The sequence below is a fragment of the Oryx dammah genome, unplaced genomic scaffold (assembly GCF_014754425.2).
Source record: "Oryx dammah isolate SB20612 unplaced genomic scaffold, SCBI_Odam_1.1 HiC_scaffold_17, whole genome shotgun sequence".
NCBI lineage: Eukaryota > Metazoa > Chordata > Mammalia > Artiodactyla > Bovidae > Oryx > Oryx dammah.
The window spans coordinates 60067240-60094780 of record NW_024070201.1 but is presented as its reverse complement, the minus strand read 5'-3'; the positions used below and the strand labels follow the sequence as shown (position 1 = coordinate 60094780).

General features: G+C 36.8%; 1 protein-coding gene across 1 annotated transcript in view; it reads right to left on the bottom strand.

Moving 5' to 3' along the window:
* Positions 1–27541, bottom strand: part of ELP4 (elongator acetyltransferase complex subunit 4) — a 245967-nt gene that overhangs the window by 166831 nt on the left and 51595 nt on the right. Inside the window, exons 4-5 of the mRNA XM_040258946.1 lie at positions 16309–16437; positions 1389–1528 (exon numbers count right to left, since the gene is read on the bottom strand). Of these exons, the coding sequence (XP_040114880.1) occupies positions 1389–1528; positions 16309–16437 (269 nt within the window). The remainder of the gene's footprint in view (positions 1–1388; positions 1529–16308; positions 16438–27541) is intronic.

Here is a 27541-nt window from a genome sequence, read left to right as displayed (position 1 = left end):
GTTGATTTTCCATCACTTTAGTTGCTAAGTGAATGAAAACCACTTTGTATTTTCTGGCTTAAAAGGTTTTATCTTTAATTTTTTAAATTACAAAAGTAACACTATATCTCTTTTTATGTATTTACATTATAATTAATACACATTTTTCATTTCCCTAAGCACTCCATGAACGGAGACAGTATAGCACTACTGCTAACAGAAAGAACCAACTTTGAATCTGGGTTTTATGATTTACTTTTTGAGAAATCATGGAGACACTATTTTAATCTATTTCCGAAGTATGTGTATATATATGTCTGGTTCAGTGAATGACAAAAATTAGAAACTAGTATAATCAATAAAATCAAATAAATGGAATAGTCTTCACTAAACTCTCAGGCAATATTTCTGGGAAAGAGACTCTAGATTTTTAAATCATAAATCAACATTTATTAACTCATTTCATTTTGAAAATAATGGTTTTACAGTGTAAAAGAAAACAACCTATTCTGTGAAGCAACAACCTATTCTGTGAGGCAACAACCTATTCTGTGAAAACCTTCCCTTGATTCAACTGCAATATGAATTAAAATTAAGTATTTCTTTATTGTTGTTCTGTCGCTCAGTCATGTCTGACTCTGCAACCCCATGGACTGCAGCACGCAGGCTTCCCTGTCCTTCACCATCTCCTGGAGCTTGCTCAAACTCATGTCGATTGAATTGGTAATGCCATGCAACCATGTCATCCTCTCGTTCCCTTCTCCTCTTGCCTTTAGTCTTTCCCAGCATCAGGGTCTTTTCTAATGAGTCAACTCTTCACATTAGGTGGCCAAAGTACTGGAGCATCAGCTTCAGCATCAGTCCCTCCAATAAATATTCAGGATTGATTTCCTTTAGGACTGACTGGTTTGATCTCCTTACAGTCCTAACACTTTAGAAATTATTCAATGTCAAGTCTTTAATTTTCAGAGTTTTGCCTTAATAAAGTTAGTAGCAGTATGAATATGTTGTGTTGGTTTATTATGTATCAACAACATGGAGCAACAGCACGATTTTATACCATTTTCACTGCTATTATTATCAATAAGCACTATTTATGTGTCTTGTGTGTTTAGGGCTGAAAGATCCTATAACTGAATTATTTCACATTTTATTGAAAATAAACAGTAGTTATTACAAATTTGGTATCCAGATTTGTCAAGGTTCAAGTTAAAGAGTAATGACAGGTCCAACAGTTATAGGATTAGAAAAATCACATATAATGAAATAACATAAAATATTAAGGTTACATATTACCTAGAAACTAACATTTATTAGGATTTGTTCCTTTAAATAGGCATTCTTTCAAAGACTGTGGTAAACACATATTTTACTAACCTTTGAAATCAGAATTGAAATCATTAACTTACCAGGATTCTACATTAAAAGTTGATGATATTTTTTCTGGGAGAAAAAATCCATGCCACTTTGAGGTCTCAATGAGTTCTTGTGGTATCCTTTTTGATATATCATAATAGTGACCAAATCTTGAAGATGATACTGGCCCAGCCTGATAAGAAAACCCACACTGGTTGTTAAAAATTTCTTTTCTTTAAACTGTAATTTATTTATCCTACATTCAGCAAAATACTGATATATTTATGCATTTTAATGAAAATATGGAAGAACTGATATATGTAGACATTAAATTTCAAAGAAGCATGCAACAATCTTTGTTATTGTAAGCTATTTATAGTTAGAAATCAACCTTTACATGTCTCATGTATCTTCACTCCTGGTGGTTCCCTAAGTTTTATATGAAATTAACCATCTCTTTGCTTTTTTGCAGAGGGGAACTTCCCTGATAGCTCAGTTGGTAAAGAATCTGCCCACTCCAGTGTTCTTGGGCTTCCCTGGTGGCTCAGCTGGTAAAGAATCTGCCTGCAATGCGGGAAACCTGGGTTCAATCCCTGGGTTGGGAAGATCCCCTGGAGAAGGGAAAGACTACCCACTCCAGTATTCTGGCCTGGAGAACTCCATGGACTCTATACGCCATGGAGTCACAAACAGTCAGCAACGACTGAGCGACTTTCACTTTGCTTTTTTTTTATGATCTCTTCAAATCTCTCTCTCAGTTTAAAAATTTTATATAGATAACTCAATTCATGTTTAAGACTTCAAGTTTTAGCAATAAAATAAACTTACAGTTTAGAAAACTTAAGCCAAGTTAATTCGTTGAAGAGGGGTCCAAAAGAAACTCGCTATTTATATACATTAAACTGAGCATCATATTAAAACTAAATTCTCGTAATACCATGTGTATACACAGTATTCAAAACTTCTTACAAACAAAGTTAAGCTTACTGTATAAAATATACTGAGGTATTCCAGACAGGAAGAAGGCACATGATAAAGTGGGAAAATGTATACAAGTTCTCTTAGTTAAATCAGAAATCTGGCATATTCATTGTTAGTTCATTGATAATTCCTCTTTTGTGCCCTCCACTAATGATTTCTCCAAACAATTCTCTTTCTTAGAGGAAACTTTAGTAACTACTGATGCTGAATTTAATTACACAGGACAGCTGAACCTAGTAATATAACATTAATATTATACTGATTTGAATGGACTCTGGGCTGATTTCTTTCAGTCAGCACATTCAAAATATATCTCTATCCAAATATACCTTTATCCAGAGTTGAACTACTAACAGACTCTGCATGGCAATAGTTTCTAATAAAATCTCTGATCTTTATTTACTTAATTTTCACTGTCTTGAATGCTACAAAACACAAAAATTTCAGAACACTCAACAAAACTAGGTAATATTTATGGAAACTGAGAAACTGTACAGAGTAGGTTCTTAACTTGTTTTACTAAGTAAGTGACAATTTTGTAATTCAGAGAAGAAACAGACATTCGCTTGCCACTAGGTGTTTGCATTTTAAGACTTCAGAAATTAAATTAAATCCCTACAAACCTCAAATTATACAGGAATACAGAATTAAAAAAAATTAAAGTCTAGTAGAAACACTATTCTCAGATTCAGAGTCTGGGAGTTTGTCATTCATTTGGTATATAGAATAGCTCTTCATTCCTCCATAAGGTACTATTTGTTTTCATTAATAAAAGAGACCTATCAATTGGCTTAATCTAATCTTTTCAATACAATATATACAGATGTATGGTTTCAAAAACATGATTTATCCATTTGCCACGAAATTGCTAACAAGTACATTATGTCACATTAAAATTTGTTTCTTAAAAAGAGGGTGTAAGGTTTTTAAATGTAAAGTTATTAGTCTAAAGCAATTTAAACAAGGTCTGTTCTTTGGCCTATAATCTATTCTTTATCCGGATTATGGTTCAAAATGTTTTTACTGCAATCTCTGCTAGAGCTCATCTTTTTATTGTGTAAGTCCAAGCCCCCTTAATGTTTTAGAAAGGCCTTGACTAACTGAACTTTGATCTGATGTCTTCATTGAGAAAAACACCAGGTTGCCCATTTCAGATGCAAATCCCTCTAAGGCCCAATAGAATTTAGTAAAGACAGAAAAAAAGAAGAAACAAGAAGTTTCCAGGATCCTCTTTGAGAATCCTGGGGCACACTGGTGTCCTTAATCCACACTGCTGCATGGATTAAGGTAGGTGATAACCTTTCCTGATTCAAAAGAATAAGCGGAGTGCCTACAAACTGGGTGGAGACTAGGATTTGGTAATAATAAAACACCATGCAATAAAAGCCTGGTCTCTGTCAGAAGCCTCTGAAAAGGCCTCAGTGTACCACATTCCCAGGCCTAGTGGGGAAGCTTGCAAAAGCCTACCTGAATCAAATAAGCATGAATAATCTATTTTAGCAGACTGGCCATGGGGAGCGAGAAAGAAAGAGAGACTTTCGCTTCTTTTAAGTTAATAAATTTATTAGTGGACTGAAGGTTCTTGAAGTCCTATGCACTCTGAGAAATATGCTAAATTGCCAAGAAGCAAAGTATGCTTTTTAAGTTGCCGTCTCTACCAATGTTTCTAATTATAATATTAATGTCATCGAAATCTGAGATTTGGGATGAATCAATGCAGAAAATTGATTTCATGCTGTGACAGTCTACACACAGAACACAAATAATTCATCAAAATGTAAAAATTTATTTGGAAAAATTTAAAATTACAATTAAATTATTACTTTTTTTTAGAAATTAAGATTAGATAATGGCAACTAAAATATTTATAGGGTAGACATTAAACATTTTGCAATGATAAAAAACTTTAATGCTGCAATAAAAATGAAAAATAAATACACTCTTACAGGAAAAACAATTTTGTAAGTTTTTTTTCTACCCAAGACACAGAGCGTTAACATATCATCAGATGATTGAAATGTTGTGAAATCTTCCGAGGTCTAGAATTGTAAAATGAAGACTTAAAATATTTCCTTTTAAAAAGGTCACTGAATGCTTTAAATATAATAATAATAATGGTAATCCATGAAAAACTGTCAACTTTCTGAACCAATAAAGGCACTAAAAAAACTATCATCAATAACTATTCCAATCAATAACTATTTACTCAGTTTGGTATAGTTTTACATAATGAACACTTAATTCACATTCATAAACTACCCTTTAACTTTGTCAGCTGTGGAAGAGAGTAAAACAGAAAGGTTCAATAAAAAAATTTACTATGCTAAAGGTTTCCAAGAGGAGCGGCAAAACAATACCCTCCCTCACCATGAATATGTCAGAAAGAAAGCAAAAATTCAGACAACAGCTGCACCAGAAAAAAAACAGTCCAAACAAGACATTTTCTTAGTGTTATCATTTTTTGTTTCTCAGTACGGCATAACACAAAGCAAGGATCCAAAAGGTTATAAACCATTTTGAGCATCAGTTCAATCATTAGAAACCAGAGCGAATAGTAACAATTTTACCAGACTATTGTAAGAATCTAATGAAATACTGGAAATGAATATCTTGTAAATTATCAAGCACTACATAAATATTATTAATTATTATTATTGTGTTATGATTCACTAGAGAATCATAAGATCCATCACTATCCTTTGCCATTACACTGCTCTCCTGGAAAAATGGTATTTGTTGTCATCTAAAACATGGGTATATCTATCACTGGTCTGTTGTAGCTAAACTACTAAGATGAAAAGCCGAAGTGTAATGAGGATTTAATATAATAGAGATCTAATATGCTGTTACAAATTGCCGTTCTAAGCCTTGGTAGTAGAGCTCTACAGTATTAAAAAAAATTAAGTCTCAGAATAGGCTGCAGGCCATCATCCTTGGAAGGGCATGGGCCTCCTAGGTGGCTCAGGCAGTACAGAATCTGCCTATAATGCAGGAGACCTGGGTTTGATCCCTGGGTCAGGAAGATTCCCTGGAGAAGGGAATGACAACCCACTCCAGTATTTATTCTTGCCTAAAGAACTCCAGGGAAAGAGGAGCGTGGCAGGCCAGTCTATGGATTTGCAAAGGTGGACACAACTGAGCAACTAACACTTTTTCACTTTTATCAATCCTTGCGGTGAACAGGGAACAAGGTTTGGTTTAATGATTTGATAGGAAAGAAGGACACGTGCCCACCCAGGAGAGAAAATCAAAATTACAGGATGAAGGAAAGTGGGCATCTACAAACTATATACCCCTCCAATGGGAAGAAGCACTACTTTATGCTTTACTGAGCTAGTGTTATTTATTTAAGTGTACTTATTCTTATCCTTTTTTGCATTCCCTAAATGGGAATAGGACTATATTCTTAGGACTGAGAGATAATTTATATTAAAAGGCATCTCTGAAAATCAACAGAATGTCTTTCTGTTACATTATGCTTTGGACTACTTGATTAAACTTTACTCATAATAGTATTAACTATATTTTATCTCAAGTAAAATACAGAAAATCAGGGTTTTACTGTTGTTTTTAAACTGATAATGGCAAGATAAGGTCTGGATTTATAAAGTAGATAATGACAGGTGATCATCAAAGTTTATCAGTCTCAGCAAATCATCATGTACAAAATTTCTGTGACAGGCAAATAAATATACAGGCTAGTGACATTTAAAAGAAAAGCAAAGAAGTCAGAAGATGACTCTATTTTCTAAACTTGATAGAACTTACTTATAAATACTAGTAAATGAAGGCTTGTCCACTGAGTGTAAACTCAAAATTAGCTGCAACTTGGTGTGTATTCATTAATGCAACTTAACTCACTTTAACATTTAATTCACACACCAAATAATTCATTCACTCCTGTATTCAACAAACAACTGCTGAGCACCTACTGTAGACCAGGAAAACAAAATAGTCAAAGTCTTTTTCTCCCACTGACTCACACTCTAGTCAGAGGAGATGGATGATACGTTATATCCTAAGTGATGATAAGTTCTTGGAAGAAAAATATGGTGGTGAAAGGGTATGAAAGAGTAGTTTTATTTTATATAGAGTGACAAAGGAAGACATTCCCCATAAAGTGATATTTTAGTGGAGTCTTGAAGAAAATGGGAAAGTAAATCATCTGGAGAAAACCACTGTAAAATCATAACTTCTAAAACACTCAAGCTCTAAGCCTTGAAAACTGAGGTTTACGTGTAAATGTGTAACATCGCAGAAGTTTACTCCCATAGTAACAACTGCAAGCACACCATACTCTAAAAGGAAAAAGCAGAATAAGCAGTACTACTCATACATAAAAGGGGGTAGGAAGAGTGTCTGCAATTACGATACAGAGAGAAACAACCAAAATTATAAAGAAATAAAGAATTTTCTTCCCAATTGAAACAGATTTCATAACAAGCAGTAAGAAAAATCTTAGTTTCAATTACTCATATCTTCACTGACAACTTCACTTCAAGAATGTCAGTGACCATGAAAAGACCAAAACCAAGATCAGATAAGAGTTTAAAAAAAAAGGAAATGGAAGATACAAGTATTTTATATAAAGTAAAACTGAATTGGTATACTATCTTTACACAAAAACTAAATTCAATTAGAGTTTATATTCTTAATGTCTTTCAGAACACACCAGCAGAAAAATTAGAAATACGGTTACTTTTTACAAAAGTTATCCTTAAGCCCAGTTACTTGAAAGAATCTGCCAGATTACAGGCATGAAGTTTTTGCCATTAGGGTTCTCAAGTTTAAGTCCTACATTGCTTGTTTTAATCCTTATAAATTAATTCACATTTTCCAAGCAGAACAACTACGTTTATTCTGGCCTCTTATACCCAGTTCTCATTCACATTCTAAGCTATCTCTGCAACAATTTCTGACTGCTGAGCTTCCTTTTACTTTTTAATACAAATGTATGGTTTTCTACTGTACACATTTACCACAGTTTATTTAACTAGTTGCTTGTTGCTGCTAAGTCACCTCTGTTGTGTTCAACTCTGTGCGACCCCATAGACGGCAGCCCACCAGGCTCTGCTGCCCCTGGGATTCTCCAGGCAAGAACACTGGAGTGGGTTGCCATTTCCTTCTCCAATGCATGAAAGTGAAAAGTGAAAGGGAAGTCGCTCAGTCGTGCCTGACTCTGTGCGACCCCATGGACTGCAGCCTACCAGGCTCCTCCATCCATGGGATTTTCCAGGCAAGAGTACTGGAGTGGGGTGCCATTGCCTTCTCCTACTAGTTGCTTACTGATGGACATTTAGACTATTTCTAATTTTTTGCTATAAAAAAACATGCCTCATATACAGGTCATACATATTGAATTTTATATCTGAGTAAATATATTAATGATGTAAATTTCCAATAAAAAATCAAAGGGTACAAGTTTTTGTAATTTTGAAGGATTCTGACAAATTACCCTCCACGGAAGCTATTTACATTTCCACCAGCAAAGTATGAGAGCACTAGTTTCTGCCTGTCTTTGCTAATTTAATGTCTTACCAAACATTTTAGATTATTGACAGTCTAGTAAGAGAAAAATGGCAGGTTTTAATTTGCATTAAATTAATTTTAATTTAGCAATTTGCATTTCTTTCATTATAACTGAAATTTGGCATTTGTTCTTATGTTTAAGAGCCACCTAAATTTCTTTTTTTACAATTTTTTCTATTCTTAAAAGTCGAGATGGTAGACTATTTCTTATTCTATTTTATAAGCTGCAAGTATTCCCTCTCCAATTTGTAGTTTGTTCACAGTCACTTAAATCACACTTAAAAATGATACTATTCAAACACCAGTCCCATCTGAATTAGAACAATTAACCACTGCTTAATATATGCCCATTACAACACATTTTACACTTGGTATACAGTTGATGCTTAATCAGTATTTTCTGACTGAATGAATAAATGGCATTAATACAGGTGCTGGAAAATCCCATGGACAGAGGAGTCTGGTAGGCTGCAGTCATGGGGTTGCGAAGAGTCAGACATGACTGAGCGACTTCCCTTTCACTTTTCACTTTCATGCATTGGAGAAGGAAATGGCAACCCACTCCAGTGTTCTTGCCTGGAGAATCCCAGGGACAGGGGAGCCTGGTGGGCTGCTGTCTATGGGGTCACACAGAGTCAGACACGACTGAAGTGACTTAGCAGCAGTAGCAGCAGAGATACAAGAGAAAATAAAACAAGCTCCCTACCCTATACAGAATTCTTTCTGGTGGAAAAAAGAATTATACTACCAACTAATTAAAAACAATGTATAAAAGTACTTTAAAATACATGTGGTACTATGGAAACAAATCTAAGAAACTAGATAATTACATATTATTTACACTTGGAGAAGGATGAGTTGGTGAGAAAGTGAAAATCATTGCCAGCAGAAACAAGCAATTTCCATAGAGCAGTTCTCATAGCATGGTTCACCCATGTTATACAGTGTTTTATGCACACACAGGACACAGACCAAAAAGGTAGGCTTGGTATAAATCTTGAATACAATCTTGAGAAGTTTATATTTTCATATGTGGGCTTATAATGGATTTCACCTCATAATTCAAATTCTCATTAACTGGTAGGAACCACCCGGACACTCCACAGAGAACTCTAAACCTGTGTCTGAGGTTGGCAGGAAGGTAATGGGATTGACAGTGTGCCATGCATTTATTTAGCTTTGTTTTCTAAATGTGTGACCCCATTTCTTTCTATATTATTTGTTTATTTGGTTGTGCTGGGTCTTTGCTCGGTGTGAGGGCTTTCTCTAGTTACAGTGCAATGGCTTCTCGAGGCTGTAGCTTCTCTTGTTGTAGAGCATGGGCTTCAGTAGCTGTGGCTTGCATGGGCTCAGTAATTTTTAGGAAATATCATCCCATTTACAATAACATCAAAAACAATAAAATACTTAGAAGTAAATTTAACCAAAGAGGTGAAAAATCTCTATTATGAAAACTGTAAGACATTGATAAAAGAAACTGAAGAAGATACAAATAAATGGAAAGGTATTCCATGTTCATGGATTGTGGAATTAATATTGTTAAAATGTTAATACTGCTGCTAAGTTGCTTCAGTCGTGTCCAACTCTGTGCGACCCCATAGACGGCATCCCACCAGGCTCCTCCATCCCTGGGATTCTCCAGGCAAGAACACTGGAGTGGGGTGCCATTTCCAAAAGTCATTTATAGCAGTGGTCTCCAATATTTTTGGCACCAATGACCAGTTTTGTGGAAGACAATTTTTCCATGGACTGGGGCAGGTCAGGGAGGGATAATTTTGGATTATTCAAGCGTATTACATTTATTATGCATTTTATTTTTAATCTAATGTCACCCCTGATCTGACAGGCAGTACCAGCAGGCTGTGGCCTGGAGGTTGAGGACCCTTGATTCATAGATTCAGTACAATGCTTATCAAGATTCTAATGGCAATTTTTATAGAAGTAGAAAAAACACTACTAAAATTTATATGAAACCACAAAAGACCATCAAAAGCCTAAGAAATTTTGAGAAAGAAGAACAAAGCAGGATGCAACACACTTCTTGATTTTAAGCTATATGATAAAGCTATATTAATCAAAACAGTATGATATTGACATAAAAACAAACAGAACACTGGAACACACTTGAAAGCCCAGAAATAAACCCAAGCATACATGGTCAACTAATGTTCGACAAGGTAGCCAAGAAGACTCAAAAAAAGAAAAGACCTTCTCTTCAATAAATGGTTGGGATAACTGGAAATTGAAATGTAAAAGAATGAAAATGAACCCCTATATTACTCCACTCACAAAAATTAACTTGAAACACATTGAAGACTTAAATGTAAGACCCACAATCATGAAACTCCTAAAAGAAAACATAAGAATAAAACTCCTTGACATGGACCTTGGTAATGTATATGGATGGATTTGATACCATATGCAACAAAATAAAAAAACAAGTTGACTACATCAAACTAAAAAGTTTCTTTACAGCCAAAGAAACAATCAACAAAGTGAAAAAATAACCTGTGGACTGGGAAAAAGTTTTTGTAAGCCATCTATCTGATAAGGGGTTAATATCCAAAATGTATTTAAAAACTCGTATAACTCAATAGTAAAGGAAAAAAAAAAACCAATTAAAAAAAATGGAGAAAGGATCTGAATAGACATTTTTCCAAAGAAGATATTAAAAAGGCCAACAGGTACATGAGAATATGCTCAACACCACTAGTCATTACAGAAATGCAAGCTAAAACCACAATGCTAAGTTGTTAAGATAATTACTTCATGCCTGTTAGAATAGCCATCATGGGAAAGGTAAAGAGATAACAAATGCTGGCATGGATGTCCTATGTTGGTGGGATTGTAAATTGGTGCAGTGGAACTATCATAGGATCCAGTAATTATACTTCTGGGCATATACTTAAAGGAAATGAAAACACTAACTCAAGAAGGTATCTGCAACCCCAAGTTCATAGCAGCTGTATTTACAATAGTTAAGAAATGGAAACAACCTGAGTGTCAATTGATGGATAAATGAATAAAGAAGTTGTGATACATATACTGGAATGTTGTTTAATCTTTAAAAAATGAGAAAATCCTGTCATTTGCAACAACTAGGATAGAACTTAGTGGCATTATGCTAAGTGAAATAGGTCAGACAGAAAAAGGCAAATGGTGTAAAATCTCACTTACATGTGGAATCTAAAAGCAAATAAAACAGAAACTAACTTACAGAAAAAAGATTAGATGTTGGGTACCAAAGGTAGAGGGTAGTGGGAGGGGGAATTGAGGGCAGGTGGTTGAAAAGTAAATAAAAGAAGTAAGTACTATGGATATTTGTAAAGCCTCCTCAGATAACCATTTTGCCTTCAGTTCAGTTCAGTTCAGTCGCTCAGTCCTGTCTGACAATTTGCAATCCCATGGACTGCAGCACGCCAGGTTTCCCTGTCCATCACCAACTCCCGGAGCTTACTCAAACTCATGTCCATCGAGTCGGTGATGCCATCCAACCATCTCATCCTCTTTCGTCCCCTTCTCCTCCCACCTTCAATCTTTCCCAGAATCAGGGTCTTTCAATTTAGTCAGTTCTACTCATCTGGTGGCCAAATTATTGGAGCTTCAGCTTCAGCATCAGTCTTTCCAATGAATATTCAGGACTGATTTCCTTTAGGATGGACTGGTTGGATATCCTTGCAGTCCAAGGGACTCTCAAGAGTCTTCTCCAACAACACAGTTCAAAAGCATCAATTTTTCAGCACTCAGTTTTATATATAGTCCAACTCTCACATCCATACATGACTACTGGAAAAAACACAGCTTTGACTAGATGGACCTTTGTCGGCAAAGTAATGTCTCTGCTTTTGAATATGCTGTCAAAGTTGGTTATAACTTTTCTTCCAAGGAGCAAGTGCCTTTTAATTTCATGGCTGCAGTCACCATCTGCAGTGATTTTGGAGCCCAGGAAAATAAACTCTGTCACTGTTTCCATTGTTTCCCCATCTAGTTGCCATGAAGTGATGGGACCAGATGCCATGATCTTAGTTTTCTGAATGACGAGTTTTAAGCCAACTTTTTCACTCTCCTCTTTCACTTTCATCAAGAGGCTCTTTAGTTCTTCTTCGCTTTCTGCCGTTAAGTGTGGTATCATCTGCATATCTGAGGTTATTGATATTTCTCCCGGCAATCTTGATTCCAGCTTGTGTTTCTTCCAGTCCAGCGTTTCTCATGATGTACTCTGAATATAAGTTAAATAAGCAGGGTGACAATATATAGCCTTGACGTACACCTTTCCCAATTTGGAATCAGTCTGTTGTTTCATGACCAGTTCTAACTGTTGCTTCTTGACCTGCATACAGATTTCTCAGGAGGCAGGTCAGGTGATCTGGTATTCCCATCTCTTTCAGAATTTTCCAGTTTATTGTGATCCACATAGTCAAAAAAGCAGAAGTAGATGTTTTTCTGGAATTCTCCTGATTTTTCAATGATCCAATAGATGTTGGCAATTTTATCTCTGGTTTCTTTGCCTTTTCTAAAACTAGCTTGAACATCTGGAAGTTCATGGCTCATGTACTATTGAAGCCTGGCTTGGAGAATTTTGAGCCTAACTTGGCTAGAGTGTGAGATGAGTGCAATTGCGTGGTAGTCTGAACATTTTTTGGCATTGCCCTTCTTTGGGATTGGAAAGAAAACTGTCCTTTGGCGACTGCTGAGGTTTCCAAATTTGCTGGCATGTTGAGTGTAGCACTTTCACAACATCATCTTTTAGGATTTGAAATAGCTCAACTGGAATTCCATCACTTCCACTAGCTTTGTTCATAGAGATGCTTCCTAAGGCCCACTTGACTTCGCATTCCAGGATGTTTGGTTCTAGGTGAGTGATCACAGCATCGTGGTTATATTGGTCATGAAGATCTTTTTTTGTATAGTTCTTCTGTGTATTCTTGCCACCCTTTCTTAATATCTTCTGCTTCTCTTAGGTCCATACCATTTCGGTCCTCTTTTCTTTGGGATGGTTTTGATCATCTCCTCCTGTATAGTGTTACGGACCTCTGTTAATAGTTCTTCAGGCACACTGTTAACTAGATCTAGTCCCTTGAATCTATATTTTACCTCTACTGTGAATTCATATGGGATTTGATTTAAGTCATACTGGCTGGCCTAGTCTTTTTTCCCGGTTTTCTTTAGTTAAGCTGAATTTTGCTGATGATCTGAGCCACAGTCAGTTCCAGGTCTTGTTTTTGCTGACTGTATACAGCTTCTCCATCTTTGGCTACAAAAAATGTAATCAATTTGATTTCAGTATTGATCATTTGGTGATGTCCATGTGTAAAGTTGTCTCTTGTCTTGTTGAAAAGGGTATTTGCTATGACTAGTGCATTCTCTTGGCAGAATTCAGTTAGCCTTTGCCCTGCTTCATTTTGTTCTCCAAGGCTGAACTTGCCTGTTATTCCAGGACTCCAGGAATATCTTGACTTCCTACTTTTGCATTCCTGTCCCCAAAGATGAATAGAACACTTTTTTTAGGTGTTAGTTCTAGGAGGTCCTCTAGGTCTTCATAGAACTGGTCAACCTCAGCTTCTTCAGCACTGGTGGTAGGGGCATAGACTTGGATTACTGTGATGTTGAATGGCTTGCCTTGGAAATGAAGTAAGATCATTCTGTCATTTTTGAGGTTGCACCCAAGTACTGTACTTCAGACTCTTGTTGATTATGAGGGCTACTCTGTCTTCCATGGGATTCTTGCCCACAGTAGTATATATAACGGTCATCTGAATTAAATTAGCCAATTCCTGTCCATTTTATTTCACTGATTCCTAGGATGTCGATGTTTATTCTTAACATCTCCTGCTTGACCACATCCAATTTTCCTTGATTCATGGACCTAACATTCCAGGTTCCCATACAATACTGTTCCTTGCAGCATCAGATTTTACTTTTGTCTCCAGACATATCCACAACTGAGCATCGTATCTGCTTTGGCTCAGCCACTTCATTCATTCTGGGGCTATTGGTAATTCTCCTCTGTTCTTCCCCAGTAGCATATTGGACACCTTAAGACCTAGGGGACTCATCTTTTGGTGTTATATATTTTTGCCCTTTTATACAGTTCATGAGGTTCTCATGACAAGTATACTAGGGTAGTTTACGATTCCCTCCTCTAGTAGGTCACGTTTTGTCAGAACTCTCTGCTATAACCTGTCCATCTGGGGTGGCCCTGCACTGCATGGCTCTTAGCTTTATTGAGTTATACAAGGCTTTACAAACAGCAGAAGAACAAAAAGACATAAAAAGCAAGGGAGAGAGGGAAAGGTACATCCAATTAAACACAAGAGTTTCAAAGAAGAAATTGGAGAGAAAAGAATGCCTTCTTCAATGAACAGTGGTTAATAACATAAGAAAACAACGAAAGGGGAAAGACTAGAGATCTCTTCAGGAAAACTGGAAACATCAATGAAACATTCTGCCCAAAGATGGGCACAATAAAGGATAAAAATTGCAAAGACCTAGTAGATGCTGAAGATATCAAGAAGAGATGGGAAGAATACACAGAAGAACTGTATAAAAAAGATCTTAGTCACCCAGAGCCAGACATTTTGGAGCTCAAAGTCAAGTGGGCCTCAAGAAGCACTGTTGCTGATAAATCTAGTGGAGGCAATGAAATTCCAGCAGAACTATTCAAATCCCTAGAGGAGGATGCCGTCAAAGTTTTGCATTCATTATGTCAGCAAATCTGGAAGACCCAGAAGTGGCCACAGGACTGAAAAGGTCAATCCTCATCCCAACTCCCAAGAATGGTAGTATCAAAGAATGCGATACACATCGGACAACTGCACTCATCTCCCATTCTAGTAAGGTCATGCTTAAAATCTTGATGCCAGCATTATGTGAACCAAAAACTTCCAGATGACCAAGTTGGTTACAGAAAAGAAAAAGGAACTAGAGATCAAATTGCCAACATTCTCTGGATTATACAGAAAGCAAGGGAATTTCAGAAAAACATCTATCTCTGTTTTTCATCCACTGTGCTAAAGCCTTTGACTGTGTGGATCATGATAAACTGTGGAAAGTTCTTAGAGAGATGGGAATACCAGACCATCTTACCTGTCTCCTGAGAAACACGTATGCAGGTCAAGAAGTAACAGTTAGAAACATTTATGGAAAAACTGATTGGTTCAAGACTGAGAAACGAGTACGACAGGGCTGTCTGTTGTCACCCCGTTTGTTTAACCTATACGCTGAGCATATCATGAGAAATGCCAGGATTGAGGAGTTAAAAGTCAAAATCAAGAGAGGTGGGAGAAACATCAACAATCTCAGATATGCAGATGACACCACTCTAATGGCAGAAAGCGAAAAGAAACTAAAGAGCCTCTTTCGAGGGTGAAGGAGGAGAGTGAAAGAGCTGGCTTAAGAGTAAATATTAAAAAAAAACTAAGAACTCAGATCGTGGCATCCAGCTCCACTACTGCATGACAAACAGAAGGGGAAAATGTGTAAATAGTGACAGATATCCTCTTCTCAGTCTCCAAAATCACTGCAGATGGTGACTGCAGCCATGAAATCAGAAGATGATTACTTTCTTGGCATGAAAGCAATGACAAACCTAGATAATGTATGGAAAAGCAGAGACATTTCTCTGCTGACAAAGGTCCGTATAGTTAAGGCTGAGGTCTTCCCAGTGGTCACATGGGGTTGTGAGAGCTGGACTATAAAGAAGGCAGAACACCAAAGAGTTGATGCCTTCAAACTGTGGTGCTGATCAAACCAGTCAATTTTAAGGGAGATCAACTCTGAACATTCACTGGAAGGACTGATGCTGGAGCTGAAGCTCCAGTATTTTGATAATCTGATGCAAACAGACGACTCTTCCCTGAGGCTGGGAAAGATTGAGGGCAGAAGGAGAAGATATCGTCAGAGGATGAAATGGCTGGATAGCATCACTGATACAATGAACATGAACTTGGGCAAACTCCAGGAGATGGTGAGGGACAGGGAGGCCTGGTGTGCTGCAGTCCATGTGGTCACAAGGACTCAGACATGACTGGGAAACTGAACAATAACTACTATGGATATAATGTACATAATGATGACTGCAGCTAAAACTGTTGAATAATATATAGGAAAGCTAAGAGACTAGCATTCTCATTACAAGGAGAAATATTTTTTCCTTTTTCTTTTCTTTTCATTTTATCCATATGGGATGATGGATGTTAACTGAACCTATTGTAGCAATCATTTCACAACTTATGTAAGTCAAACCATGATGCTGTACACATTAATGTTATAAAGTGACATATGTCAATTATTTCACAATAAAATTTGGGAAAAAAAAGTCATCTAGAAAAGATACCCTACAAATAAGTAATTATTTAAATAAACAATTGTATTGCATTTAAAGAGTAACAAGTATATCACAAGACATTCTATAAAATGAAAACAAATATATTTGCCAATTTTGGAAAGAGTTTATTGACTTGCCTCCATCTTGGGTAATAACTGGTAACGCCAAGCTATTTTCATCTTAATGTCAGATTCCATTTTATGACTGCATACATCTTCATCGCATTCTTTTTTATAGGTATCATCAATTAATGGTGCAGGAAGTTTCTAAGAAAACAGAATGACACGTTATTAAGCATCTGTGGTTAAAAAAATGACAATTTTCTTAAATCATAATATTAGAACTTTGCAATGTATTAAAAATTGACACTTTAAAATTGACTCAAGCATATCATGACAATATCAATATTTCTACAGTAGAGAAGGAATTACACAGTATTAAATGTGAAATTTAACTTTTTACTAATGAGCTAGAATTTGAAAAAAAATTCTAATTTTTATACTAGCAAAAATCAAATGCTGTTGCTAGACACTATGATCATCAAAAAAAATTTATACTCTTAAAGTCTAGAATTGGCACTTTTGTGTTATATGTAATTATCGTTATGTTTGCCACAAGGTAAAAATAAAGCATGTGCGTAATCTGTTTACTGGTTTGTAATTCTAGAATTTAAAAAACTCATTCACCCAAAATAATGGGTGAAGTAACAACAAAGAATAAAGACATTTATTTTGCCCATATCAAACATTAGTTTTGCACCTGCAAGCCTATGACTCTAACTTTAACAATGAAAACAGAATTTAAAATCTCTGATTAAATGAAGAGACAAAGAATTCCAGTTTTCCTTACTTAGAAGCTGACCTACAAAATGACCTACAGAGCAGCTACAAGAAAACATTGTTTTGTGAAGAGTACACACACTTTTTGGAGAAGGAAAGCACAAGCAGTAATTTTGTTTTTTATCAGCTATAATCATAAAGTGGAGTATTTGTATTAGTAAACATAATCTTGTATGTCTTCATAAATTAGTGTAAGCTGCAATTTATACTTTTCAGGATTAAATTTACTTATACTCAAAACTGTGTCAACTAAAAATTATAGTAACCATCATATATTTTATTAACCTCCTAAAAGATCTCACAGTGGATTCCCTTTATAACATATGCTAGTATTAGACACTAGTTTTATCATTAAAACTCTGAATACATCATACCTAGCAAAGCATTCATTTCTTATAAAACACAAAGTAACATTTTCTCCAATGGAAACAAATATATGTGTATAGTTCAACATAGCATAGAGGTTATAAGTTTGAATTCAGCAACCAGATTGTTCAGATTCAAACCCTGACTTTGCAGTAGAGCTGTATCTGTGGTTACCCTGACCACCTGTAGCACCTCTACACGTCTCCATTCAATACTGGAAAAATGCAGATAGTAGTATTTACTTCATTGGTTTGTTGTAAGTAATAAATGAGCTAAAAATGTAAATGCAAAGAATGGTACCTGCCATGTGTCAAGCATTCAATAAACATTTGATTATGAGAATTCAGTCAAATCACTGTCCTAACCAGTGCTCTTGCCTGGAGAATCCCAGGGACAGCGGAGCCTGGTGGGCTGCCGTCTACAGGGTCGCACAGAGTTGGACACGACTGAAGCAACTTAGCAGCAGCAGTAGCAGCAGCAGCAACTTTTACTCAGAGCCACATATTTTGTGTTGTCAGTATTAGGCAACATTTAGTATAAATATTTGTATTTTTCAATCTAAGGAACACTTTAATAACAGTTATGACAAAGGTCATAACTCAACAACAAAAACATTAAAAATTTTTTTTCAGTAGAGACAGTGTATATTTTTTAAATGTATACCACACTGTCTCTCATTAGTTAAAATATATCAATCTGGAATAGAAATGTTCTAATATTAAGGTGTATAGTATTAAAGAACTAGACCTAAAATATTAAGAGACCTCTTATTAATACAGCTAAGACAGGTAAACAAGATAAGAGTATAAAAATAGGTGAGCATTTCCTTATATATCTTATTAAATAGGCTTCTACTCCTACGGTGGACATTTCACCATTTCAAAAACTTTTATAAGATGAAAATTACAATGATTCTAATTTCAGTATTGATAAAATAGATACTCATTTTCTAAAGAGGAAAATGTTCAAAATAGGTATAGAAAATACACTCTAACTAGTAACATTCATCTAAAGGTTATGTTTTCATATATACAAATAATAAATATACATATATTAATATGTGCATATATTAAGTACTTTCAATTAAAATAAAATTCACATAAAACAAAATTTATTATTTTAATTATTTAAAATACAGTTGAGTGAATTTTAGTATATTAAGAGTTGTGCAACCATTACCACTATTTACTTTCAGAATATTTTCAATACTCCCAAAAGAAACAGTGCACTCATTCAGCAGTCACTACCCATTCCCCCTTCTCCTAGCCCTAGTAGTCGTTAATCTACTTTCTGTCTTACGGATTAGTCTAGTCTAGACAGTTAATTTAAATAGAATTATATAACACACGACCTTTCGGATCAGGTTTATTTCACTTAGCATGGTGTTTTCAAGGTTCATCCATGTTGCTGTATGTATTTCATTTTATGACTGAATAATATTCCACTGATTGGATATACATCACATTTGTTTATCTATTCATCAGTTGGTATAGACATCTGGATTGTTTCTACTTTTTGGCTGTTATGACAAAGCAGCTATGAATATTCATGCATGAGTTTTAATGTGAACATATATACCCAATTCTCTAGGATATATACCTAGGAGAGGGTCATAGAGTAAATCTGTTCAACTTTTTCAGGAACTACAAAAATGTTTTCCATAGTGGCTGCACCATTTTATATTCTTACCAACAATGTTTGAGGGTTCCAATTTTTCCACATCCTAACATTTTTTCTTTCTTTATTGAAAAAATAGCTATCTTAGTAGGTGTGACGTAGTATCTCATTGTAGTGTTGATTTGCATCTGATGACTAATGATGTTGAGTTTCTTTGGACACTTGTATATCTTCTTTGGAAATATGTCTATATATACTTTGCCCACTTTTTACCTGGGTTCTTACGTTGCTGAGTTATGACAATTCTTTATTTATTCTGGGTATTAGACCCTTATCATATATACGGTATGTTCTCACATTCTGTGGTTTTGTCTTTTCACTTCTCACCAGTGTGTTTTGATGCAAAAATACTTTTTAATTTTGATGAAGTCCAGTTTATTGTTTTTTTCTTTTGTTGCTTGTACTTTTGGTGTGGTATTTAAGAAACTATTGCCTAACCCAAAGTCATAAAGATTTATTCCTTTTGTTTTTTCTGAAGTTTTAGATTCAGGATCAGTGGACAAGATGGAGGAATAGAAGGACGTTCACTCATCTTCTCCTGCAAGAACACCAAGATCGCAACTAGAGGCTGAACAAGCATCAACAGGAGAACGTTGAATCACACCAAAAAAAAAAAAAAAAGATACCCTGCATCTAAGAGCAAAGGAGAAGCCCTATAAGATGGTAGGAGGGGCGAAAATCGCTTTTAGACTCAAACCCCAGAACTGCCAGAGATGCTTGGAGCACACAAACAAAACCTTGTGCACACCAGGACTGAAGGAAAGCAGCAGGGTCCCCACAAGGGACTGAGTCAGACCTGCCTTTGAGTGTCTGAGTGTCTCCTGCAGAGGCATGGGTCAGCAGTGACCTGACTCAGGGGCAGGAGCTCTGGCTGCAGCAGACCTGGGAGGCGCAGCATGCGGCCTAAGTCCTCTTGGAGGAGGTCACCATTAGCGCCACTATAGAACCGCCAATACACCACCCACAAACTGGAGAACAATTATACCAAAGAAGTTCTCGCAATGCTGCCAAAGTTCTAGGGCCCACAACAGATTTTCCGACTTGGGGATTCAGCAAAAGGGCTGAGAACCCCAGGAAAACAGACTCTGGGAGAGTACAACAAAACCTTGTGTGTACCAGGACCCAGGAAAAAGGAGCTGCTGCTGCTGCTAAGTCGCTTCAGTCGTGTCCAACTCTGCGACCCCATAGACAGCAGCCCACCAGGCTCCCCCGTCCCTGGGATTCTCCAGGCAAGAACACTGGAGTGGGTTGCCATCTCCTTCTCCAATGCATTAAAGTGAAAAGTGAAAGTGAAGTTGCTCAGTCGTGTCCAACTCTTAGCGACCCCATGGACTGCAGCCCACCAGGCTCCTCTGTCCATGGGATTTTCCAGGCGAGAGTACTGGAGTGGGGTGCCATTGCCTTCTCCGGGAGAAAGGAGCAGTGACCCCATAAGAGACTGAGCCAGACTTGCCTCTGACTGTTTGGGAGTCTCCAGTGGAGGTGTGTGTCAACAGTGGCCTGCTGCGGGGTCAGAGGCACTGATTACAAAGGTCCTGGGAGCCCACTGTGTTGGCATAAGTTCTTTTGAAAGAGGACCCATTACCACTATTACCCCTACCATAGTTTGGCCTGAGGGAACACAGTCCCACCCATCAGCAGAAAATTGGATTAAAGATTTACTGAACATAGCCCCACCCACCAGAGCAAGACCCAGTTTTACCCACAGCCTGTCCTTCCCAAGGCAGGACACAAGCTTCCTATCCTCATCCATCAGTGGGCAGACAGAATGAAAACCACAACTAGAGAAAACTAACCAGACTGATTACACAGATCACAGCCTTGTCTAACTCAATGAAACTATGAGCTATGCCATGTAGGGACACCCAAGATGGACGAGTCATGGTGGAGAGTTCTGACAAAATGTGGTCCCCTGGAGAAGGGAATGGCAAACCACTTCATTATTCTTGCCTTGAGAACCCCATGAACAGTATGAAAAGGCAAAAAGATATGACACTGAAAGATGAACTCCCCAGGTTGGTAGGTGCTTAATATGCTACTGGAGAAGAGTGGAGAAATAACTCCAGAAAGAATGAAGAGATGGAACCAAAGCGAAAAAAACGCACAGTTGTGGACGCGACTGGTGATGCAAGTGAAGTCCGATGCTGTAAAGAACAATACTGCCGAGGAACCTAGGTTGCTAGGTCCATGATTCAAGGCAAGTTGGAAATGGTCAAACAGGAGATGGCAAGAGTGAACATCGACATTTTAGGAATCAGTGAACTAAAATGGACCGGAATGGGTGAATTTAATTCAGATGAGCATTACATCTACTACTGTGGGCAAGAAACCCTTAGAAGAAATGGAGTAGCCCTAACAGTCAACAAAAGGGTCTAAAATGCAGTACTTGGGTGCAATCTCAAAAATGACAAAATGATCTCTGTTCGTTTCCAAGGCAAATTATTCAATATCACAGTAATCCAAGTCTAGGCCCCAACCATTAATGCTGAAGAAGCTGCAGTTGAATGGTTCCATGAGGACCTATAAGATCTTCTAGAACTAACACCAAAAATAGAGATCTTTTTCATCACAGAGGACTGGAATCCAAATGTAGGAAGTCAAGAGATAACTGGAGTAACAGGCAAGTTTGGCCTTGGAGTATAAAATGAAGTAGGTCAAAGGCTAATAGAGTTTTGCCAAGAAACGCACTGGTCATAGTAAACACCCTCTTCCAAAGATACAACAGACAACTCTACACATGGACATCATCAGATGGTCAATACTAAAGTCAGATTGATTATATTATTTGCAGCTGAAGAAGTTCTATATAGTTAGCAAAACCAAGACCGGGAGCTGACTGTGGCTCAGATCATGAAGCCAATTTGGCTCTTTATTGCCAAATTCAGACTTAAATTGAAGAAAGTGGGGAAAACCACTAGACCATTCAGGTATGACCTAAATCAAATCCCTTACAATTATACGGCGGAAGTGATATATAGATTCAAGGGATTAGATCTGATAGAGTGCCTGAAGAACTATGGATAGAGGTTTATAACATTGTATAGGAGGCGGTGATCAAAACCATCCCCAAGAAAAGTAAAAGCAAAAAGGTAAAATGGTTGTCTGAGGAGGCCTTACAAATAGCTGAGAAAAGGAGAGAAGCGAAAGGCAAAGAAAAAAAGGAAAGATGTATCCATCTGAATGCACAGTTCCAAAGAATAACAAGGAGAGATATGAAAGCCTTCCTCAGTGATGAATGCAAAGAAATAGAGGAAAACAATAGGAAAGGAAAGACTGGAGATCTCTTCAAGAAAATCAGAAATTCCAAGGGATTGTTTCATAGGGCACAATAAAGGACAGAAACTGTATGGACCTAAAGAAGAAGATACTAAGGTGGGAAGAATATACAGAAGAACTATACAAAAAAGATCTTCATAATCCAAATAACCACGATGGTGTGATCACTCACCTAGAGCCAGACATCCTGGAGTTCAAAGTCAGGTGGGCCTTAGGAAGCATCAGTATGAACAAAGCTCAGTTCAGTTCACTTAAGTCGCTCAGTTGTGTCCGACTCTTTGCAACCCCATGGACTGCAGCACGCCAGGCTTCCCTGTCCATCACCAACTCCTGGAGCTTACTCAAACTCATGTCCATCGAGTCAGTGATGTCATATAATTCCAGCTGAGCTATTTCAAATCCTAAAAGATGATGCTGGGAAAGTGCTGCACTGTATATGCCAGCAAATTTGGAAAACACAGCAGTGGCCACAGGACTGGAAAAGGTCAGTTTTCATTCCAATCCCAAAGAAAGGCAAACCATCATGCCAAAGAATGTTCAAACTACCACACAAGTGCACTCATCTCACACGCTAGCAAAGTAATGCTCAGAGAAAGCAAAGCTAGAGAATTCCAGAAAAAACATCTACTTCTGCTTCATTGACTATGCCAAAGCCTTTTCTTTTCTTTTTGTGTATGGATCACAACAAACTGGAAAATTCTTCAAGAGATGGGAATACCAGACCACCTTACCTGCCTCCTATGAAACCTGTATGCAGGTCAAGAAGCAACAGTTAGAACCAGACATGAAACAATAGACTGGTTCGAAATTGGGAAAGGAGTACATCAAGCTTGTATATTGTTACCCTGCTAATTTAACTTATTTAACTTATATGCAGAGTACATCATGTGAAATGCCAGGCTGGATGAAGCACAAGCTGGAATCAATATTGCTGGGAAAAATATCAATAATCTCAGATATGCAGATGACACCACCCTTATGGCAGAAAGTGAAAAGGAACTGAAGAGCCTCTTGATGAAACTGAAAGAGGAGAATGAAAAAACCTTGCTTTAAACTCAACATTCAATAAATGAAGATCATGGCAACCGGTCCCATCACTTCATAGCAAATAGGGAAACAATGGAAACAGTGAGAGGCTTTACTTTCTAGGGCTCCAAAATCACTGCAGATGGTCACTGCAACCATGAAATTAAAAGTTGCTTGCTCCTTGGAAGAAAAGACATGACCAACCTAGACAGCATATTAAAAACAGAGACATTATTTTGCCAACAAAGGTCCATCTACCAAAGCTATGGTTTTTCCAGTGGTCATGTATGGGATGTGAGAGTTGGACTATAAAGAAAGCTGAGTGCCAAAGAAGTGATGCTTTTGAACTGTGGTATTGGAGAAGACTCTTGAAAGTCCCTTGGACTGCAAGGAGATCAAACCAGTAAATCCTTAAGTAAATCAGTCCTGAATATTCACTGGAAGGAGTGATGCTGAAGCTGAAGCTCCAATACTTGAAGAACAGACTTGCTGGAAAAGACCCTGATGCTGGGAAAAATTGAAGGCAGGAGAAGGGGACGACAGAGGATGATGGTTGGATGGCATCACCAACTCGATGGATATGAGTTTGAGCAAGCTCCGGGAGTTGCTAATGGACACGGAAGCCTGGTGAGCTGCAATCCATGCAGTCACAAAGAGTCAGACATGACGTAGCGACTGAACTGACTGACTGACCAGGTGAAAGGGTGTGAAATTACCACCCCAGTGCATCTAGGAGCCAGAGGATTGAACCTAAGAGGCGTATTCTTGGGCCTGAAAATCTTTTGACATTGCTTTGTTAAATTTAAGACCTGCTTGGGATACATCATCCATTCCTTCTTTCTGTTTTCTCCCCTGGATTTGAAATGTCTTTCCTATGCCTGTCCCACCACTGTACTATGGAACCATCTAACTTGCCTGGTTTCACATGTTTAGTCAGCACTGGTTATGGGGTTGGACTAAATGTTTTTTGCATGAGAGAAGGACATGTATTCCTGTGGGGGTGGAGGGGAGGGTTGGGGAACACAAACATTCAGTCTATAACATAGTGTCTGGCACACAGTAAGCATTCAGTAAATGTTTGAGGGTGTAATAAATGATGGCTAACAAATATGTTTCTAATCATTCTGCAATTTCTGGACTTAGATTTTTAATGGCCTTCTGGATATTCTACCTGAATGTTCAACTACATGTCAAACTCAAAGTATATAAGAAGTCAGGTTATTGTCTTTCATTCTTCTTTCCTCCCTTTCTGTCAGCTCTTCCTGCTCCTTACTTTCTCTACAATTATTTCCTTAGTTAATTCCCTCTCCTGGTTCAGGGCAGCATGTAGCAACAGAGCTCTCAGTTGACTCTTAAGTATCTCAGAAAGAAGATATGATTGTAGTTTGTACCTTCTTTCATACATTCTCTTACAAAGTGAACGATGTGTGCTAATCCAGTAAGTCCTGAGGTTCTCTACCTCTGAGTCTTTATTATTGCTGTTTCCTTTGCTTAATGTTGTTGTTTAGGGATTTGCTTAATGTAGTAATCTGTATATTGGGATATCCAATAAAAACTCATTTGATAAAAAAGAAAAGCATAACTTATAATAGCAGGGATTATAAGTTAACTCATTAAAATCAAGCAACTTCATTAAATTAACAGTAAAATTAAGGGAATTCGCTCAAAACAATATAGAAAGGAAATGCCGTGAGTAGGCTGCAAATCAAAGAACTTGAAGATAGTAAGGGAAATTATCAACAACAAAGGACAGAGGGAAGAAAGTAAGAAGAAAAAGAATAATTCTAGTGAGCTTTTTCATATGAACTGCTGAGCTGAATCTAAAATTTATTCAGAAATGCAAAAGCCCTATAGTAGCCAAAGCAACTTTAAAAAGAAGAAAGTTAGGACTTAAAACACCTAATTTCAAGACATAAAAACAGAAAGATGAAGTCCATTTAAGATAGATATGATTCAATGGAACAGAAAAGAAAGTTAGGGAAGAGACTCAGATATTTTTTAAATTGATTTTCTACACAGATGCCAAGGGAATTTAATAGACAGGATAACAACAAATTCCTAGAAAACAACAGATGAGAAAACAGTGGTTTTTAGGTATTCCAGGAATCAGCAAACTGGGCCAAATCCAACCAGTCACCTGTTTTTGTAAATAAAGTTTTATTATAACATAGTCATCCTCCTTTGTTTACGAACTGTCTGCCTTAGTGATACAAGAGCAGAACTGAGTAGCTGTAACAGAGACCACATGGTCTGCAAAGCTAGAAACATTTACTAACTAGTCCTTCAAAGAAAAGTTTGCTGACCTCTGAGTGATTCAGATTTTTCTTAAATAGGACAAAAACATAGCATGAAATATACTGAACTTTAAAAATGTTTTTCAAATGACACTGTTAAGAAAACAAAGTAGCAAGCTATAGATTGGGAATAGATATTTGCTAAACACTTATCTGATAGAGAATTTATATCCAGAATATAAAAGAACACATAACTCAATGACAAAAATGCAAATAGTCCAATAATAGGTAGACAAAAGAGTGGAACACTCTACCAAAAGATATATGGATGGCAAACGCAAGAAAAGACGCTCGACATCATTAATTACTGTTAGTGGTGTTCAGTCACTCAGTCGTGTCTGACTCTGACCCCGTGGACTGCAGCGTGCCAGGTTTGCCTGTCCTTCACTATCTCCCAGAGCTTGCTCAAACTCATGTCCGTTGAGTCGATGATGCCATCCAATCATCTCATCCTTTGTTGCCCCTTTCTCCTCATGCCCTCAACCTTTAGTGATTAGGAACATGCATATTAAAACCACAAGGAGTTATCATTATATGTGCACTGGAATTGTTAACATAAAATTTTAAAAATGGTCACACCAACTGTTAAAAAGAAAGCAGGTGGCTAGAATTCTTACACACCGCTGACAAATCTAAACTGCGCAGCTACTTTAGAGAAGAAGTTTGGAAATTTCTCTAAAAAGTGAACATTCACTTTCAATATGATCCAGCAATTATCTTCTTAGGTATCTGCCAAAAAGAAATGAAAACATGTCCATACAAAGACATGTACATGGATGGTCACAACTTCATTTAACAGTCAAAAGGGGAAACCCAGATGTCAATCAACTGGTAAATGGCTAAAACAGCTAGTTAGAGGAACAAACTCTACTGATACATATAAGAATATGGTTAATCTAAAAATCATTATGTTGAATGAAAGAAGCCAGATACAAAACATTATATACTATATGATTCTATACATGTGAAATTCTAGACAAACTATTAAGATGGTAAGCAGACTAGAGGTTACTAGAGGCCAAGAGAGAGACTGCATTAGATATTTCAGTAACACTGGATTTTAAATGACAAAGAAAAAAATGTTTTCAAAATATGAGGAAATCTGATATTAAACCTGGAATTTTCAATCCACGAAAATTATCTATTAACTCTAAGCACAAAATATGTTTTAAAAAGGCATACAGTGTTTCAAAAGCTTATCCGTCACCAACTTTTCTGAAGAAAATAATCTGAAGATACAATTCAGCAGTATAAAAAAGAAATGAAGAGGTAGAAAGTATAAAAATTAAAAACTGGTAACACCTTTTAATGAAGACATTATTAGACATATTGTTAGACATATTTTTCATTAAACATAAAATTTCAAAAAATATATTTAATTTAATGTACCCTTTAGAATGGCTGTTATAAAAAAGATAAGAGATAACAAGTTCTGGGAAGGATGTAGAGAAAAGGGAATGGAGAAAAGGGAACCCTTGTGAACTGTTGGTGGAAATGTAAATTGGTGCAGCCACTACGGAAAATGGTATGGAAGTTCCTCAAAAAATTCCTCAATAGAACTATTGAGGAACTATCATATGATCTAGCAATTCCACTTCTAGGCATATATCTGAAGGAGATGAAATCATATATCAAAGAGATACCTGTACCTCCATTTTCACTGCTGCATTTTTTACAATAGTCAAGGCATAGAAACAACCTAAATATCTATCAACAGATGAATGAAGAAAATATTATATATATATATAACATTACTCAGCCATTAAAAAAATAAAAGGAAATTCTCCCATGTGTGACAATATGGTGGACTTGAGGGCATCCTGCTAAGTGAAACAAGTCAGATGGAGAAAGATAAATGATACACTGATTTAGATGAGGCATCTAAAATATAT